Consider the following 16558-nt stretch of genomic DNA (forward strand, 5'->3'; position numbering starts at 1 on the left):
GTATTTTTCATGAGAGAAAGAGGTAACCTTCCTCATCACCTCATGAGCAAGAGGTGACCTTTAAAGCCCTAAACAGCCTTGGTCCAGTATACGTGAAGGAGCGTCTTCACCCCCATCGTTCTGCCCGGACACTGAGGTCCAGCGCCAAGGGCCTTCTGGCGGTTCCCTCGCTGCGAGAAGCCAAGTTACAGGGAGCCAGACAGAGGGCCTTCTCGGTAGTGGCACCTGCCCTGTGGAACGCCCTCCCGCCAGATGTCAAAGAGAAAAACAACTACCAAACTTTTAGAAGACATCTGAAGGCAGCCCTATTTAGGGAAGCGTTTAATGTTTAATAGGTTATTGTATTTTAGTGTTTTGTTGGAAGCCGCCCATAAAACTTCATATCATGCTTTTCGCTTTCAGAAATGAACATCTCTTAAGGCCAGCTCTGATGCAACGTACTACTGAACAGCGCATTGCAGCCATTATGAGCATTACCTCCTTTGGTCTCCCTACAAAAACATTTGCTCCCATTACCGTGGACAACATTTTATTTACCTGTACAAACATCACAAACAGTTTTCAAAAATCCGTATTATTAACAAATCTAATTAAACACTGCAACCCAACCGTAAAGAATATGCACAGAGAGGGAGCTCTTCCATTGACCAGAGGGGGAAAACAACAACAGATTATGGAGACCTATTGAATGAGCACCACTAGAAGTCCTATGTACATATGAGCAAAACGCCCATCATTATGATAGGCAGGGCAAACAGTAGAGCTGCGTGTTGCAAAGATTAGAGTGGGAAGGCTGGGCCACATAGATTTGTGTGCTATTTGCAGGGTCCTTCTCAGTAGAGGCTGGCCCACCCGATGTTGGGCAGAGTAATAAGTTAGGCTATGGCCAAGGCAAGATACACAGCAGACATGGAACTTCTGGTCTTAGTTATGCCACCGCATGAGACACACTTATGCGAAGGATGGCGAACATCACCTTTTGATGTAAGTGGTCCATATCTCAGTGGCTGGACATCTGCTTTGCATGCAGAAGGTTCCAAGGTTCAAGCCCTGAAGACAGAATTGGGATTCAAGACGATTTTACCAGATTGGAGAACTGGGCAAAATGTATTCCAATAGGGACAAATTTAAGGTTCTACACTTATGCAGGAAGAACCAGCCACACCAGGATTGCCAGTAGTACATGTGAAAAGGATCTAGGGATTTTAGTCGACCACAAGCTTAACATGAGTCAACAGGGTGATTCAGCAGCAAAAAAAGTGAATGCTATTCTAGGTTGCATCAACAGAAGTATAGTGTCCAGATCAAGGGAAGTCATAGTACTACTCTATTCTGCCTTGGTCAGACCACACTTGGAATACTGTGTCCAATTCTGGGCACCACAATTTAAGGAGGATATGGACAAACTGGAACATGTGCAGAGGAGGGCAACCAAGATGATCAAGGGTCTGGAAACCAAGCCATATGAGGAATGGTTGAAGGAGCTGGGTATGTTTAGGCTGGAATAGAGGAGACTGGGAGGAGATGTGAGTCATCTTCAAATATCTCAAGGGCTGTCACATGGAGGATGGAGCCAGCTTGTTTTCTCCTGCTCTGGAGGGCAGGACCCGAACCAACGGATTCAAGTTACAAGAAAGAAGATTCCGACTAAGCATCAGGAAGAACTTTCTGACAGTAAGAGAGTAACGGGTTGGTGGCAGCGGGGAAGCGAGCACAGTGGTGGCACAGGGATCAATAGACCATTAAACGTCCGGGGACTCTGTGTGATTGCCACACCAGGGATTGAATTTGGGACCTTCTCCATGCAAAGCACATGCTCTCTACCACTGACCTATGGCCTTTGGAAAGTGCCTGCATCAAACGAGAAACACACAGTATCTCTTGAAGCTAAACGGGGGTGAGTTATCGCATGAGTCCCACAGAGAGAGAGATCCGAACAATTTGGAGGAGGTCTCACAGGTGAGTTAAACCACACAGGGAGTCGACAATCCTGTGAGGTGGAACTCACAAGACCGAGATCTTCCTTCACAGGATCACAGCAGGATCTCGAAAGGACGAAGGAGGTAGATCGGGACACTAACGGAAATGTGGAGGACTTGCTACGATGCGGCTCACATTGAAGTCCAGTTCGTATGCAAACTGCTTGCAAATGGACTTCAGAATGAGGGCTCTCAGCTGATCGGCACTGGCAGCCATCACCCTTAAAGTCCAGTTGTCTGCATTTTGAACACAAACTGCTACAAAACGATGTCTGTCAGGACTCATCAGCTGATCAAAGCTAGTCACCCCATTGGCTGAATGAGGGCATGCCTGATGGCTTACTCCCTGGCTCAGCCAATCCCAGTGGGGCTCCCTGTCAGTGAAGATCAGCTGATTGGTCCTGAGAGGGAATAATGGGGAGCCCACTTTAAGCTCCTCATTCCTCCTTTGCAGACACATCTACATCTGCCCTGATGCCATGTACAGTGTTTGGGGGGAGGCAAGTGGCTGTGGTTTGGAGAAAACATCCTCAAAGGCCAGTTAGGATCCCTGTTGGGCCTTATAAGCTCTGAAGACCAGAGGTTCTCCACTGAAGGGCAGAACGATGGAACTGAGTAAAAGGCCCCTAAGTTATCACAGATATTCCCTTCTTAGGTGTTCCTCCTGGGACAGCCACACCGTTTAGCAAACCACAGTGGCTCAGATCCAAACAACCGCGAGCAGGAGGCGAGAATGTATTAGTGCCGTTCTGTCAAACCACGGTGCAGTGTGTCAGGGGCTGAATTGCCAGGCGTGAAACACGGTGAATGAGGAAGATAGCAGGAGGCGAGAATGTATTAGTGCCGTTCTGTCAAACCACAGTGCAATGTGTCAGGGGCTGAATTGCCAGGTGTGAAACACGGTGAATGAGGAAGATAGCAGGCGAGAATGTATTAGTGCTGTTCTGTCAAACCACGGTGCAGTGTGTCAGGGGCTGAATTGCCAGGCGTGAAACACGGTGAATGAGGAAGATAGCAGGCGAGAATGTATTAGTGCCGTTCTGTCAAACCACGGTGCAGTGTGTCAGGGGCTGAATTGCCAGCCATGAAACATGGTGAATGAGGAATATAGCCAGCCGTGGCATGTAAAAACTCTAGTGGTCTTGAAAAGAGCTTGTGAGGTGCCACTTCCAGGGGACTTTGGGGAAGATGTTCTCAGTGGGCCTTCCTCTCTACGTAGGCTATCCCCATCATCCTCACAGCTGTTGCCACTGCTCATTTGCTTGGGAGGAAATCACCATCTCCCAGCAGGACCGGTGCTCCCGTTGGACAGAGTGAGGCGGCTGCCTCGGGCGGCAGGCAGTAATTGGCAGCAGAAGATGCAGTGACGTGGGCCATGCAGCCTGCCCTACACCAGCTAAGTTGGTTGAATGCCTTCAGCTGCTGCCCAGTGAAGCCGCCCTCCAGCCCTGGCCTCCGAGCTTGTGCAAAATCTTGTGCGAGAGCTTCTTCAAACGAAAGAACTTCCCTGGAATTTGGGGTCACCTCTCTCGGGCAACCCTCTTCTGCCAGGTCGGAAGCAGCCCTTCTGTTAGCAGAAGAGACTTTCCACTGGGAGAAGGGCACACATGGATCCAGGCCACCACCACCGTCGTCCAATGAGAAGCACGACGTCCGCCAGTTGGGAGTTTGGAGGCCATGGTTGTTGTTGTTGTTGTTCTTGAAGCCACCTTGATCCCAGGGCTTTTGTCTCTCAGGAGAGCAACTTTTCCATGATGGGGTTGGTAAAGGAAAAGCTTCGGAACATGTTTTGGTCCATGCTGTTGATGAGGCTCCGGTCCCCACACGACAGCCGGGGTTTCTCGTTCAGAAATTCTTTGTCGAAGTTGCTGCAGTCGCCCGGGGATTTCTTGCAGAAGGGAGAGGGAAAACGGAGTTAGAAACATCAGAAATGGAATCGGGAGAGTTGCACAATGTTTCTCAAACCTGGGTCTCCAGCAGACGACAACTTCCATCATCCCTAGCTAGCAGGACCAGTGGTCAGGGATGATAGGAGTTGTAGTCCATCGACAGCTAAAGACCCAAGTTTAAGAAACATTGCTTAAGCTAATGTGGCGTTTTCCAGATATTGTTGTTTGACTACAACTCCCATTGTCTCTGACTACCGGCTAGGCAGATGGGAGTCCAGAAACCTTGAGGGGGCAATATGGCACCTGCCCCTGCATTAAGAAGATGCTCTTGAACATCTTTAAAAACAGGGACAGGGATCCCTGTGGCTCTCTAACTCCCATCAGCCCCAGCCAGGATGAAGGGTGATGGAATTTGTAGTCCTCCAAGCCTTTAGTGATTCTCCCAAGCTCTTCCTGACCGCAGTGGTGGTCAGTGGCCATTGGGACCCATTGGGCAGAAGGAAAGGAGCCCAACAGTAGGTGGCGCCAGAACCAATGAGCTCTACTTTTGTGCCCATCCTCTCTGCTATTGAGTTCTACAAGAGGCAAGCTTGAGAGAAAACTGGCAAGCAGCAGCACCTTCTGGACTGGTTGTAAATAAGAAGACAGACAGGTGAGGGCTGGGCAAAGCTGGTGGGGTTGCGCCCCATTTGCCCTAATGGATCAGCCTCCCCCTGGCTTCTCTCGCTGCTGCAACTGTAACTGATGTTTGATATTGTTATGTACTGAGTTGAATAGGATCCAAAATGCAGCAGTCTGATTGGTCCTAGAACAATAGGATCCAGAAGGCAGCAGTCTGATTGATCTGCAGGAGCCACCCAATCCAACTCCAGGTTTAGGTGAATCCACAACCTGATTGGCCTATAGGAGAATCCCGGAATTAGCCAATCATGTGGGGCCCATTGTGTAAATAATGTATATAAAGCAGACGTTTCGGGGGAACTTGCATTCCTCACTACTATGAGCTGAATAAAGGGCATGAAATCCATACTCGACTCCGAGTATATTTCAGATATCTTTTTTGTTCAACGCTGTTTTATCACCCTTGAAGCTGCCCTGGCATTTTTTAAAATATATACGGTATATGAAAGGTTGCATAGAAATAATTTTAAAAACAAGCAAACCAAAAAGTCTAAATAAAAATAAATAAATAAAAAATTGTCCAGTAGCACCTTATAGACCGACTAAGTTTGTTCTGGTATGAGCTTTTGTGTGTGTCTGGAGAAGTGTGCATGCACATGAAAGCCTATACCAGAACAAACTTAGTTGGTCTATAAGCTGCTACTGGAAAAATTTTTATTTTTATTTTGACTGCGTCAGACCAGGCTACCTATCTGAATCTAAAAAAAATGAGTCTAAACATGGTAAGATTATCTGGAGTCCACAAACAAGGAAACTCAACCACCTCCCCTCTGATCTTCAAGGGATCATTCATTTTTAGTTGCGAAGAGAAGCAAAGAAACTCAGAAAGGTTAAGGTTTTTTCCCCCTCTCTCTCACCACTCTAGGCTTGAAAGGGGGTTCGACTGCTCTCGCTTCAATGGCTTCCCAGTTGATCTCTTGGAAAAAGGGATGTTGGCGGATGTTCCCTTTGGCTCCCAGTCTCCTTTCCGGTTCTCTTACAAAAAGCTGGAAATTGAAAGAATGCTAAATTAAAAAACACACAGCACTGACTGTTGTTTGCTTCTTGTTTTTATTATGTATTTTGTGCTTTTCATCTTGCATTTTTATGTTGTGAATTGCCCTGAGATCTACGGGTGAAGGGCGATATACAGTGGTACCTCGGGTTACATACGCTTCAGGTTACAGACTCCGCTAACCCAGAAATAGTGCTTCAGGTTAAGAACTTTGCTTCAGGATAAGAACAGAAATCATGCTCTGGCAGTGCGGCGGCAGCGGGAGGCCCCATTAGCTAAAGTGGTGCTTCAGGTTAAGAACAGTTTCAGGTTAAGAATGGACCTCCGGAACGAATTAAGTACTTAAACTGAGGTACCGCTGTGACCCCAAAACAGAGGCAGTCTGGAGACACCCTTAAAGATAAATTCTTATTTTATCTTTAAAAGTAAATTCCATCAGGAAAAATGACCGTATTTAGTGCAAAGGAACCAATATGAGGAAAAGATGAGGAAATGCTGGGGAGAATTATTCCTGTAGAAAGGGATCTTGCTCAGTCCAATCCTTCCTCCATCCCTGCCTCCCTCTCTACTTGACCTGACCTTCACAAGAAGGTCCCTTGCGTCCTTGTCAAGCCATCGAGGGTAGAACGGGCTGTCCATGCGGATCGACTGGAAGAGTTCCTCTTCGTCCTGACCATGGAAGGGAGACTGACCAATCAACATCTCGTACAGAAGGACTCCAAAGGACCACCAGTCAACGGACATGTTGTATTTCTGCCCCAGCAGAATCTTTAATGGAAAGGGATGGAGAAGTGAAGAAAGCTTATTAGTAAGAGCTGGCCTCCTTGCAATGAGCTAAAGCCACTTCCGAACTGGAGAGGAGGTGGGGTTGCGGGCCCACGCCCTCCCCACACACGCGGGGGCTGGCTCACAGATTGCTCTATCTACCATGTGGCAGTCCTTCAGATATTTGAACCTGGGACCTTCTCTATGTTAATCAGATGCTCTACCAAGATGATCAAGGGTCTGGAAACTAAGCCTTATGAGGAACGGTTGAGGGAGTTGGGTATGGTTAGCCTGGATAAGAAGCGACCGATTATAATAGCCATCTTCAAATAACTCAAGGGCTGTCACATGGAAATTGATAATAATAATAATAATAATAATAATAATAATAATAATAATAATAATTTATTTATTTATACCCCACCCATCTGGCTGGGCTTCCCCAGCCACTCTGTGCGGCTTCCAACAAAATATTAAAATACAGTAATGCATCAAACATGAAAAGCTTCCCTAAACAGGGCTGCCTTCAGATGTCTTCTAAAAGTCTGGTAGTTGTTCTTCTCTTTGACATCTGGTGGGAGGGCGTTCCACAGGGTGGGTGCCACTATCGAGAAGGCCCTCTGCCTGGTTCCCTGTAACTTGGCTTCTCGCAGCGAGGGAACCGCCAGAAGGCCCTCGGCGCTGGACCTCTGTGTCTGGGTAGAATGATGGGGGTGGAGACGCTCCTTCAGATATATGGGACCGAGGCCGTTTAGGACTTTAAAGGTCAGCACCAACACTTTGAATTGTGCTTGGAAACGTACTGCAAGCCAATGTAGGTCTTTCAAGACCGGTGTTATGTGGTCTCAGCAGCTGCTCCCAGTCACCAGTCTAGCTGCCACATTCTGGATTAGTTGTAGTTTCCGGGTCACCTTCAAAGGTAGCCCCACATAGAGCGCATTGCAGTAGTCCAAGCGGGAGATAACCAGAGCATGCACCACTCTGGCGAGGCAGTCCGCAGGCAGATAGGGTCTCATCCTGCGTACCAGGAGGAGCTGGTAGACAGCTGCCCTGGACACAGAATTGACCTGCGGCTCCATGGACAGCTGTGAGTCCAAAATGACTCCCAGGCTGCGCACCTGGTCCTTCAGAGGCACAGTTACCCCATTCAGGACCAGAGAGTCCTCCACACCCGCCTCCACAAGCTTGTTTTCTCCTGCTCTGGAGGGTAGGACCTGAAACAATGGATTCAAGTTACAAGAAAGGAGATTCCAATTATTGGTAAGAGCTGGAATGGACTCCCTTGGAAGGTGAAGGGCTCTCCTTTCTTGGAGGCTGGAAGGCCATCTGCCATGGATACTTTAGTTGAGATTCCTGCACTTCAGGGGGTTGGACTAGATGACTCATGGGGTCCCATCCAACCCTACAATTCTGTGATTCTACCACTGAGCTTCAGCCCTGCTGTGCCCTTGCCTGTTGACCATGCTGGCTGGGGTGATGAAGGTTGAAGTCCAACCTGAAGGCCCACAAGATACCCCATGACCTTGAGCATTGCTGTGCTGGCCCCAGGAGCAACCCGGGCAACGTGCTCCAGGTTCGGTCCCAAATCCAAGGGTTCCATGGGGAGTCAGTCCAACAGGGCCAAGGCAAGACATGAGGCAGGAAACCAGGCAAGGTCAGACACAGGATCTCAAGCATGTTCTAGCAAACAGCAATGTTGCTCCCACGACCTGGGGCAGGGTCTGACAGCCTTTTATCTTTGTCAGGGTAATGGCCGGTCCTGATCCCCAGCGACTCACCTCTCTGTTTTGCCCGAAGGTGAGCACTCCTCCTACAAGTACTCAGGTCTCTCCTTCTCTCCAACCTTAGTCTCTGCAGCTCGGGAGATGTCGGTGGGTTACTAGACCCAGGGGCCGCCTCCTGACCCAACTGGTAGTGGAGCAGCTGTAAGTGATGGCCCAGCTGAAGGCAACGAGGTAATTCCTGCATCTGGAGCCAGGGCAGGCTCAGGCCCCTGACTCGGCCCAGCTGGTGTTTGTTGCAGGGGAACCTGTGCAGACTGGGGCTCTTCAGAATCAGGCCCCAGACTTGGTTCAGATGCCGCCTGAGGCAAAGGATCTGGTGCGGACTGAGACTCCTCTGGTTCCGAGTCCGAGCCCGAGTCCCAGGCCATCACAACTGCATTCCCTACACCAAGCACTCAGATACCTCCAGGGAGCTTATTGGTGGGCAGAAAAGGTTCAATCCTTCTCTTGCATTTGCACCCAACCCCTGTTATTCAGAGATATTCTGCCTCTGGTCTGGGGAAGTTCCATTGGTTGCCATGGCTAATAGCCCCACTTACCTCCGGTGCAATATAATCGGGGGTTCCACAGAATGTGCTTGTCTTGACGTCTCCTCCCATGTGCTCTTTGCACATCCCAAAATCAGCAATCTTGATGTGCCCTTCCTTGTCTAGGAGAACGTTGTCAAGCTTCAGGTCTCTGCAAGGCAAGATCAGGCGACATCTCTGAAAAGGCTCTTTTCTTGAAAGACTAGATGTGTTATCTAATCAATATGTGCTGTATATACAGTGGTACCTCGGGTTAAGTACTGTATTTTTCGCTCTATAAGACGCACCAGACCACAAGACACACCTAGTTTTTGGAGGAGGAAAACAAGAAAAAAATATTCTGAATCTCAGAAGCCAGAACAGCAAGAGGGATCGTTGCGCAGCGAAAGCAGCGATCCCTCTTGCTGTTCTGGCTTCTGGGATAGCTGCGCAGCCTGCATTCGCTCCATAAGACGCACACACATTTCCCCTTACTTTTTAGGAGGGGAAAAGTGAGTCTTATAGAGCAAAAAATACGGTACTTAATTCGTTCCAGGGGTCCGTTCTTAACCTGAAACTGTTCTTAACCTGAGGTACCACTTTAGCTAATGGGGCCTCCCGCTGCCGCTGCACGATTTCTGTTCTCATCCTGAAGCAAAGTTCTTAACCCAAGGTAATATTTCTGGGTTAGCGGAGTCTGTAACCTGAAGCGTCTGTAACCTGAAGTGTATGTAACCCGAGGTACCACTGTACACAGAACAATTGTTAAGTCGTATCGGGTACAAGTCCCGGTATTGTGGGGTTGTATTGTGGGGAAGAGCTGAGGAGGAATGACAACTGGGAGGAGCGCACAGAGAAGAAATGCCCTGGCGAATCTTCAGCAGCACAACCCGATGCCTTTGTCTGCCCCAGCTGCAACAGAACATGTCTCTCCTGTCTCGGTCTCTACAGCCACAGCAGGCGCTGTTAACTCTTCAGCTGTTTGACTTCTCTCCTAAAAGTGCACTCCGCCGTTATCTCCTGAGACAGACGGATGTCAACAACCGCATTGAAATTCCTGCATTTCTGGGGTTGAACTAGATGCCCCTCAGAGTCCCTTCGAGCTCTGCAATCCTACGATTGTATTATTCTTTCTCTCTCCACCAAGGATAAAATTCCTACCTGTATATGATTCCTTGAGAATGAAGGAACTGCAAGCCGCAAATGATTTCAGCAGCATAAAACCTGAGAAAATCAGAGACAGGTTGGGCTTAATTTTATTGGTTCATATTTAACCCAATATCCAATATCTTCCCCCCCACAGAGTACTGGTCCAGTGGTTATTGTTTTTATCTGTAAGCCACCTTGAGTCCCATCAAGGAAAAAGGCATGGCAATAATAATAATAATAATAATAATAATAATAATAATAAACACAACAACAACAACAATAATAGAGGCCTCATTTCATAACAGCCACTGACAGACCTATCCTCCACCCTAAGCCAGTGGCCATCCTCAAATCACGTTGCAGTGAGTTCCACTGCTTAAATTAGGTGCTGTGTTACGGGACACTTTCTTTTTCCTGTCCTGAATGAATCTACAGCCTACCGCTTTTGTCAGATGGAAAGGACAAATAACTTTTCTGCAAACACCTACATTAATGTGCTATGACCAGGGGTGGCGGGGAGAGGTATTTGGGGGAAATGGAATTAAACTGTCATCGGAATACAGCCTTGCCACCAGTCCAGGAGTGACAATGGCAGAAATAGTGGCACCACCAGCCATCTTCCTTCTTAGCGACGTCCCTCCTTACTGTTGGCAACAGCAAGAGCTGAGCCAGATAACAGTTGGGATGCATAGGGAGAATGCTCCTGAGAACGTGCAGAGTTCCTTCACCAGGGGGCAATCACTTTCTCGGCTCTCTACACCCAGGATTAAGAGTTCTCTTCTTCAGTTCAGAAGCGCACCGCTCCAGAAAGGCCCCGTTGCAGGAGCGGCCCAAGGCATTTTGGTGCCTGAGGAGAAATACCCGCTGCTGCCCCGGTAATGGAGCCGGGCAGCCGTGAGGCCGTGCAAGGGCTTCGCCTCAAGGAAATAATAATAATAATAATAATAATAATAATAATAATTTATTATTTATACCCCGCCCATCTGGCTGGGCTTCCCCAGCCACTCTGGGCGGCTTCCCAAAAAATATTAAAATACTGTAATACATCAAACATTAAAAGCTTCCCTAAACAGGGCTGCCTTCAGATGTCTTCTAAAAGTCTGGCAGTTGTTGTTCTCTTTGACATCTGTTGGGAGGGCGTTCCACAGGGCGGGCGCCACTACTGAGAAGGCCCTCTGCCTGGTTCCCTGTAACTTGGCTTCTCGCAGTGAGGGAACCGCCAGAAGGCCCTCAGCGCTGGAGCTCAGTGTCCGGGCAGAACAATGGGGGTGGAGACGCTCCTTCAGATATACTGGACCAAGGCAGTTCAGGGCTTTAAAGGTCAGCACCAACACTTTGAATTGTGCTCGGAAACGTACTGGGAGCCAATGTAGGTCTTTCAAGACAGGTGTTATGTGGTCTCGGCGGCCGCTCCCAGTCACCAGTCTAGCTGCCACATTCTGGATTAGTTGTAGTTTCCGGGTCACCTTCAAAGGCAGCCCCACATAGAGCGCATTGCAGTAGTCCAAGCAAGAGATAACCAGAGCATGCACCACTCTGGCAAGACAGTCTGTGGGCAGGGAGGGTCTCAGCCCGCGTACCAGATGGAGCTGGTAAACAGCTGCCCTGGACACGGATTTGACCTGTGCCTCCATGGACAGCTGTGAGTCCAAAATGACTCCCAGGCTGCGCACCTGGTCCTTCAGGGGCACAGTTACCCCATTCAGGACCAGGGAGTCCTCCACACCTGCCTGCCTCCTGTCCCCCCAAAACAGTACTTCTGTCTTGTCACAGTACTTCTCTCTTGTCAGAAGTTCTTGCAGAGCCTCGCCATTGGGGTCTTGCACACAAGGGGGGCAAACTCAGCCAGGGCTTCCCTTTGCCACCCTGCCTCGCGACACGGAAAAGCAGAGTGGTGGAATTCTTGCCAGGCCATGTTTTTTAGAAATCCAACTCTGGAATTGCAGAGGAAGGCCAGGCGGATTTCTACGCCCAAAGTCACCTTCGCTCACCCGGCTCTAATGAATAATTTACTTCAAGTCGCTCTTCAATCCAAACAAAGCCCTAAAGCGGTTTCAATATTGATTTTTTAAAAAATTATCCCCGGGGTACCGGGGCTTATTTTATTTGCTTTGTTCTATTTGTTTTAATCATGCCTCAATCCGTTTTTAAATCTTCAGTTGGTGTTTACCATCTAGGTTTTTTTGGGTTTTTTTACATTCATGTGATTCAGGTTAGTGTTTTATTTTATTTTGGGGACTCGGTGCTCTGGAGCAGCCGAACAAAAGAGAGGTTCCACGGAAACAGCTTTTTACCACAGCTTTCTAAAACAAAACTGTTCGACCAGATGTCAAAGAGAAAAACAACTACCAGACTTTTAGAAGACATCTGAAGGCAGCCCTCTTTAGGGAAGCTTTTAATGTTTAATAGGTTATTGTATTTTAGTGTTCTGTTGGAACCTGCCCAGAGTGGCTGGGGAAACCCAGCCAGATGGGCGGGGTATAAATAATAAATTATTATTATTATTATTATTATTATTATTATTCAATGGGTGCTGCCATAGGTGCCAACTATAGGGGGCCATGGGGGTCCGGGCACCCACATACTTTTTTTTTTGTGGGTGCTTGGCACCCACAGCGCGGGCTCCAACGCGGCTTCCAGTTTCTACCAAAAGTTGTGTCGGAGGTTTCCCAAGCCTCCGGTGTGATCTCCAAAGCCCCGTGAGGCCTCGGCGATCACATCTGAGGTCCTACCAGGCCTCAGAAGCGCCTCTGCGGCACGTTGATGTAACGTGATGTCATGATGTCACATTACCTCATGGGTGCCATTGGTCACCCATAACCTGGAGCACAGGTTGGTGTCCCTGCCTGCTACTTTCTGTTTGAAATTGGGATGTTTATTTTGTATGCTGCCCAGATAGTTCCCCCTGTCCTTGATGTGTGTTTTACGAACTAAACAATAAATAAAAAGCATCCTTTACATAAGGAGAGAAACAGAAAGAGGCTCCAACATGGGATAACCCTTTGGTGGGAATGTACCACCTCAGCAGGCATTGGGTGTGTTTGTGTGTGTGTGTGCTTGAAAACACCCCCAGATTTTTTAAAAAATAGCCTGCAAATGGAGAACATTCCTGTAAAGAGTTGGCCAATGGGCAACTCCAGTCTTCAGTCCTCTCTGGCCTCAGCTCAATCCCACTTCACAGGGAACTCTGGGAGTTGTAGTTCTGTGAGGGGACTCGGGAGTCTCCTCACAACTCTCAGCACCCTTAACAAACTACAGCTCCCAGAATTCTTTGCTGGGCGGAATGCCATGCCTCTTTAAAGTGCTGTCATGATGCTTTAAACCAGCCTTTCTCAACCTGTGGGTCCCCAGATATCATTGGACTACAACTCCCATCATCCCTAGCCTGCAAGGCCAGAGCTCAGGGATGATGGGAGTTGTAGTCCAACAACATCTGGGGATGCACAGGTTGAGAACCACTGCTTTAAATGTTTGGCATGAATGTGGCCCTAAGGAGAAAGTAAACTGCAATGATCCCGACTGTACACATCATGCATTTCAAGATGATCTACTCTTGCAAGGACCGTACCACATCACTGATGGTACGTTCGAGCAATTTCTCTGTCTCTCCAGGAATGTGCAGCAAAAACAGACCCCAACTTACCTTGCTCGGCCAATGTCAAACTTGTGGCAGATCTGGATGTGAAACATCAGGTCACCCCCGTTGAGATATTCCATTACAAAAAAGAGGTTTTCCTAGTAAATGACAAAAAAAGGCTTAAAATCATAATCATAATCATGAAATGGTCTTGGGGCAACAGATGACACAAGAAAAGAAATGGAACATTGCCTCAGTGACAGCTTTTTCTTGGGGAAACTCAAATGGATGGATTCATGCTAAAAGGTGAAAGATTTATACAATCTGAAGAGAAACCAAAGGATTTATGATACCCATTTTACAGGTGGTTTTCCCGGAGAAAGTGGGGAAACAAAAGAAACGCCTGTGCCTAGAAATCATGGGACAAATGGAATAAATCACGGGACAAAGGGAAATGTGGATAAGCTCTTAAACTCCATTCTCCAAAAGTCTATCATTGTGGGAAATTATCAACCAAATCTAATGCATATTCTTGCTAGTTAGCATGTGAAGGGGTTAAGACCACAGAGCTGTATTGCTGATAGGCGGACCCAAACCATAGACATGTAATTGATAGAGAGGGCTCTGTGTGATATCATTTCCCCCCCTCTCCTGAAAGAGCACCAAGCATTTCTTGTTCCTTTCTCTCTCCCTCTTTATGGGAGCAGACAGATATCCAGCTGCTTCAGCTCAGGCACATGCCTGAGGCTGCTTCTACTGTAAATATAAGTATTTTACCTGTATAGCTTTTAATGCTGTTGCATCTGAGAACCAAGGAATGTATGAGTAAGTAAAGTGTACTTTAAACTTACTTCTCAGTCTGTTGTAGGATTCTTTGTTAAGAAAAGGGGGAGCCAGCTTGCTTTCCAGCTGAATTCCTATGCTTCCAGCATTTTTTGCTAAGGATAGGATTTGAATCTCTGCTAAGCTAAATTTCCTTGTCTGTTCAACCCACACATGTGGGTGCCTGGAGGCAGGGCTGTCTTAAACATATGCGGTACCAGGGTGCAAAGATTCGCTTGGCGCCTCCCCCTGGTTGCCCAGTCCCAGACGCACAGGAAGGCAGAGCCAGACAGCCGCCTCAGTGTCTCGCTGGCTCGGTCGCCCCTGAACTCACGGCGCAGAGCTGCCCGCAGCAGAAGAACCTGCACGATGCTCCGACCGACGGGCGGGCTCTTCCCCGACTCAACTCTCAGGCCCCAGACTCTGAGAGCCCGGCGCCCGGGTGCCCCGCACCCCTAGCGCTTATGGATAAGACGGCCCTTCCTTTTTCCTTTCTCCTTCTGTGATGGAACTCCTATTTGGGGACTTCCCTGGTTTTTTTTCTGGCCCACGAAGGCCAGTCTGGATAGTTGGCCTTGGTGAAGATTTGACGTTTTCATCCTCAAAAAGTTTTTGATTTGAGCTGCTACTGAAATGAGGCTGCATTTTAATGTTGTATTTTAATCTTGCTTTTAAGTTGTGTTTTAATCAATTGTTTTTATACCTGGTGTTAGCCGCCCTGAGCCCGGTCTTGGCTGGGGAGGGCGGGGTATGAATAAAATTTATTATTATTATTATTATTATTATTATTATTATTACAGTGGTACCTCGGGTTAAGAACTTAATTCGTTCTGGAGGTCCGTTCTTAACCTGAAACTGTTCTTAACCTGAGGTACCACTTTAGCTAATGGGGCCTCCTGCTGCCACTGCACAATTTCTGTTCTCATCCTGAGGTAAAATTCTTAACCCGAGTTAATATTTCTGGGTTAGCGGAGTCTGTAACCTGAAGCGTCGGTAACCTGAGGTACCACTGTATTACTAAAACTCATCTGAAAACCATGCCCCACTGGCTGCCATTTTGTGACTGGTGGACTTTCTCAAGTGGGTCCTGAAGGCAGACAGTATGAGAATCTCCATTCTGAGTGAATAGGAAAGAAATTGGTTACCTTTGTCTGGAATGTACAGAAGACGTGAGTGAGGAACGGGTGTCCCCAAGCCAGAGAGAGGACCCGCCTTTCCACCATGGTACATTCAACATCATCATCCATCAGCACCACCTCCTTCTTCAAAGCTTTCATGGCAAAAAACTGGTTCGTGTCCTTCAGCTCAACAAGGAAGACCTGGGCAAAAATAAATAAATCCAGGGTACAGCAAAAAGCTGTGATTCATGGCAAGGTTAAGCAAAGACGCGCAATTCAGAATTGAGTGCAGAATTAACCAAAAATCTCAGATGGAATGTTTATCAAGTTTCTAGTCCCAATGATTGCAAAGACCGATTTGAAAGCGAGTAGCCAAGGTGTCGTGCAGGGATGGGGAGCACTTCCCGACTCAAGGGCAACTCTCTTTGGTGGGTGAGTTTTCAGAGGCCGTGTGGGTGGGGCCGAAGGAAAAAGTGGGTGGAGCAACAGGTGTCAGCTTTATGGTGGACACGGGTGGCGCTGTGGGTTAAACCACAGAGCCTAGGACTTGCCGATCAGAAGGTCGGTGGTTCGAATCCCCATGACAAGGTGAGCTCCTGTTGCTCGGTCCCTGCTCCTGCCAACCTAGCAGTTCGAAAGCACATCTAAGTGCAAGTAGATAAATAGGTACCACTCTGGCGGGAAGGTAAACGGCGTTTCCGTGCGCTGCTCTGGTTCGCCAGAAGCGGCTTAGTCATGCTGGCGACATGACCCGGAAGCTGTACGCCGGCTCCCTCGGCCAATAAAGCGAGATGAGTGCCGCAACCCCAGAGTCGGCCACGACTGGACCTAATGGTCAGGGGCCCCTTTACCTTTTTAAGTTACATGCAAGCTACGCAAAAGCCAGAGATTTCTATGCACACATGTACACTCACACACCTCCTACCAGGCAAGCAAGAGACATTATCCCCGTTCTGGGACACATTCCAAACAGGTAAAAACACTTAAGGAGAGTGCAGACTATAGTCTTGAGGGCTGGGGAGAAGGGGTGTAGCCAGGGGAGGCAATATGACCTAGGAAGAGTCTCAAGAGCAAGAAGTGTGTGGATCAAGGTTCCCTGCTCTCGTTTAATGGTTAATACAACCCTGGTTTTCTGTTCTACTGTACAGTCATGCCTCGGGTTACAGACACTTCGGGTTGTGTTTTTTTGGGTTACGGACCGCCGAAACCTGGAAGTACCGGAGCGGGTTACTTCCGGGTTCTGGCGGTCGTGCATGCACAGAAGTGCTAAATTGCGCTTTGCACATGCGCAGAA

At 48.2% G+C, this 16558-nt stretch overlaps 1 protein-coding gene and 1 long non-coding RNA gene across 3 annotated transcripts in view; both read right to left on the reverse strand.

Moving 5' to 3' along the window:
• The window catches only part of LOC308486478, a 260503-nt gene that overhangs the window by 163479 nt on the left and 80466 nt on the right, over nucleotides 1–16558 (reverse strand). The window lies entirely within an intron of this gene.
• The window catches only part of PRKCQ (protein kinase C theta), a 52744-nt gene continuing 36698 nt past the window's right edge, over nucleotides 513–16558 (reverse strand). For both annotated transcript variants that reach the window (XM_081022820.1, XM_081022821.1), the window contains exons 12-18: nucleotides 15292–15465; nucleotides 13391–13482; nucleotides 9760–9822; nucleotides 8632–8770; nucleotides 6123–6311; nucleotides 5407–5535; nucleotides 513–3867 (exon numbers count right to left, since the gene is read on the reverse strand). In XM_081022820.1, coding sequence (XP_080878946.1) covers nucleotides 3712–3867; nucleotides 5407–5535; nucleotides 6123–6311; nucleotides 8632–8770; nucleotides 9760–9822; nucleotides 13391–13482; nucleotides 15292–15465 — 942 coding nt within the window. In that variant the 3' untranslated portion in view covers nucleotides 513–3711. The remainder of the gene's footprint in view (nucleotides 3868–5406; nucleotides 5536–6122; nucleotides 6312–8631; nucleotides 8771–9759; nucleotides 9823–13390; nucleotides 13483–15291; nucleotides 15466–16558) is intronic.

Source organism: Podarcis pityusensis (genome assembly GCF_964106645.2).
Source record: "Podarcis pityusensis genome assembly, chromosome: 10".
In the NCBI taxonomy this organism is placed as follows: domain Eukaryota; kingdom Metazoa; phylum Chordata; class Lepidosauria; order Squamata; family Lacertidae; genus Podarcis; species Podarcis pityusensis.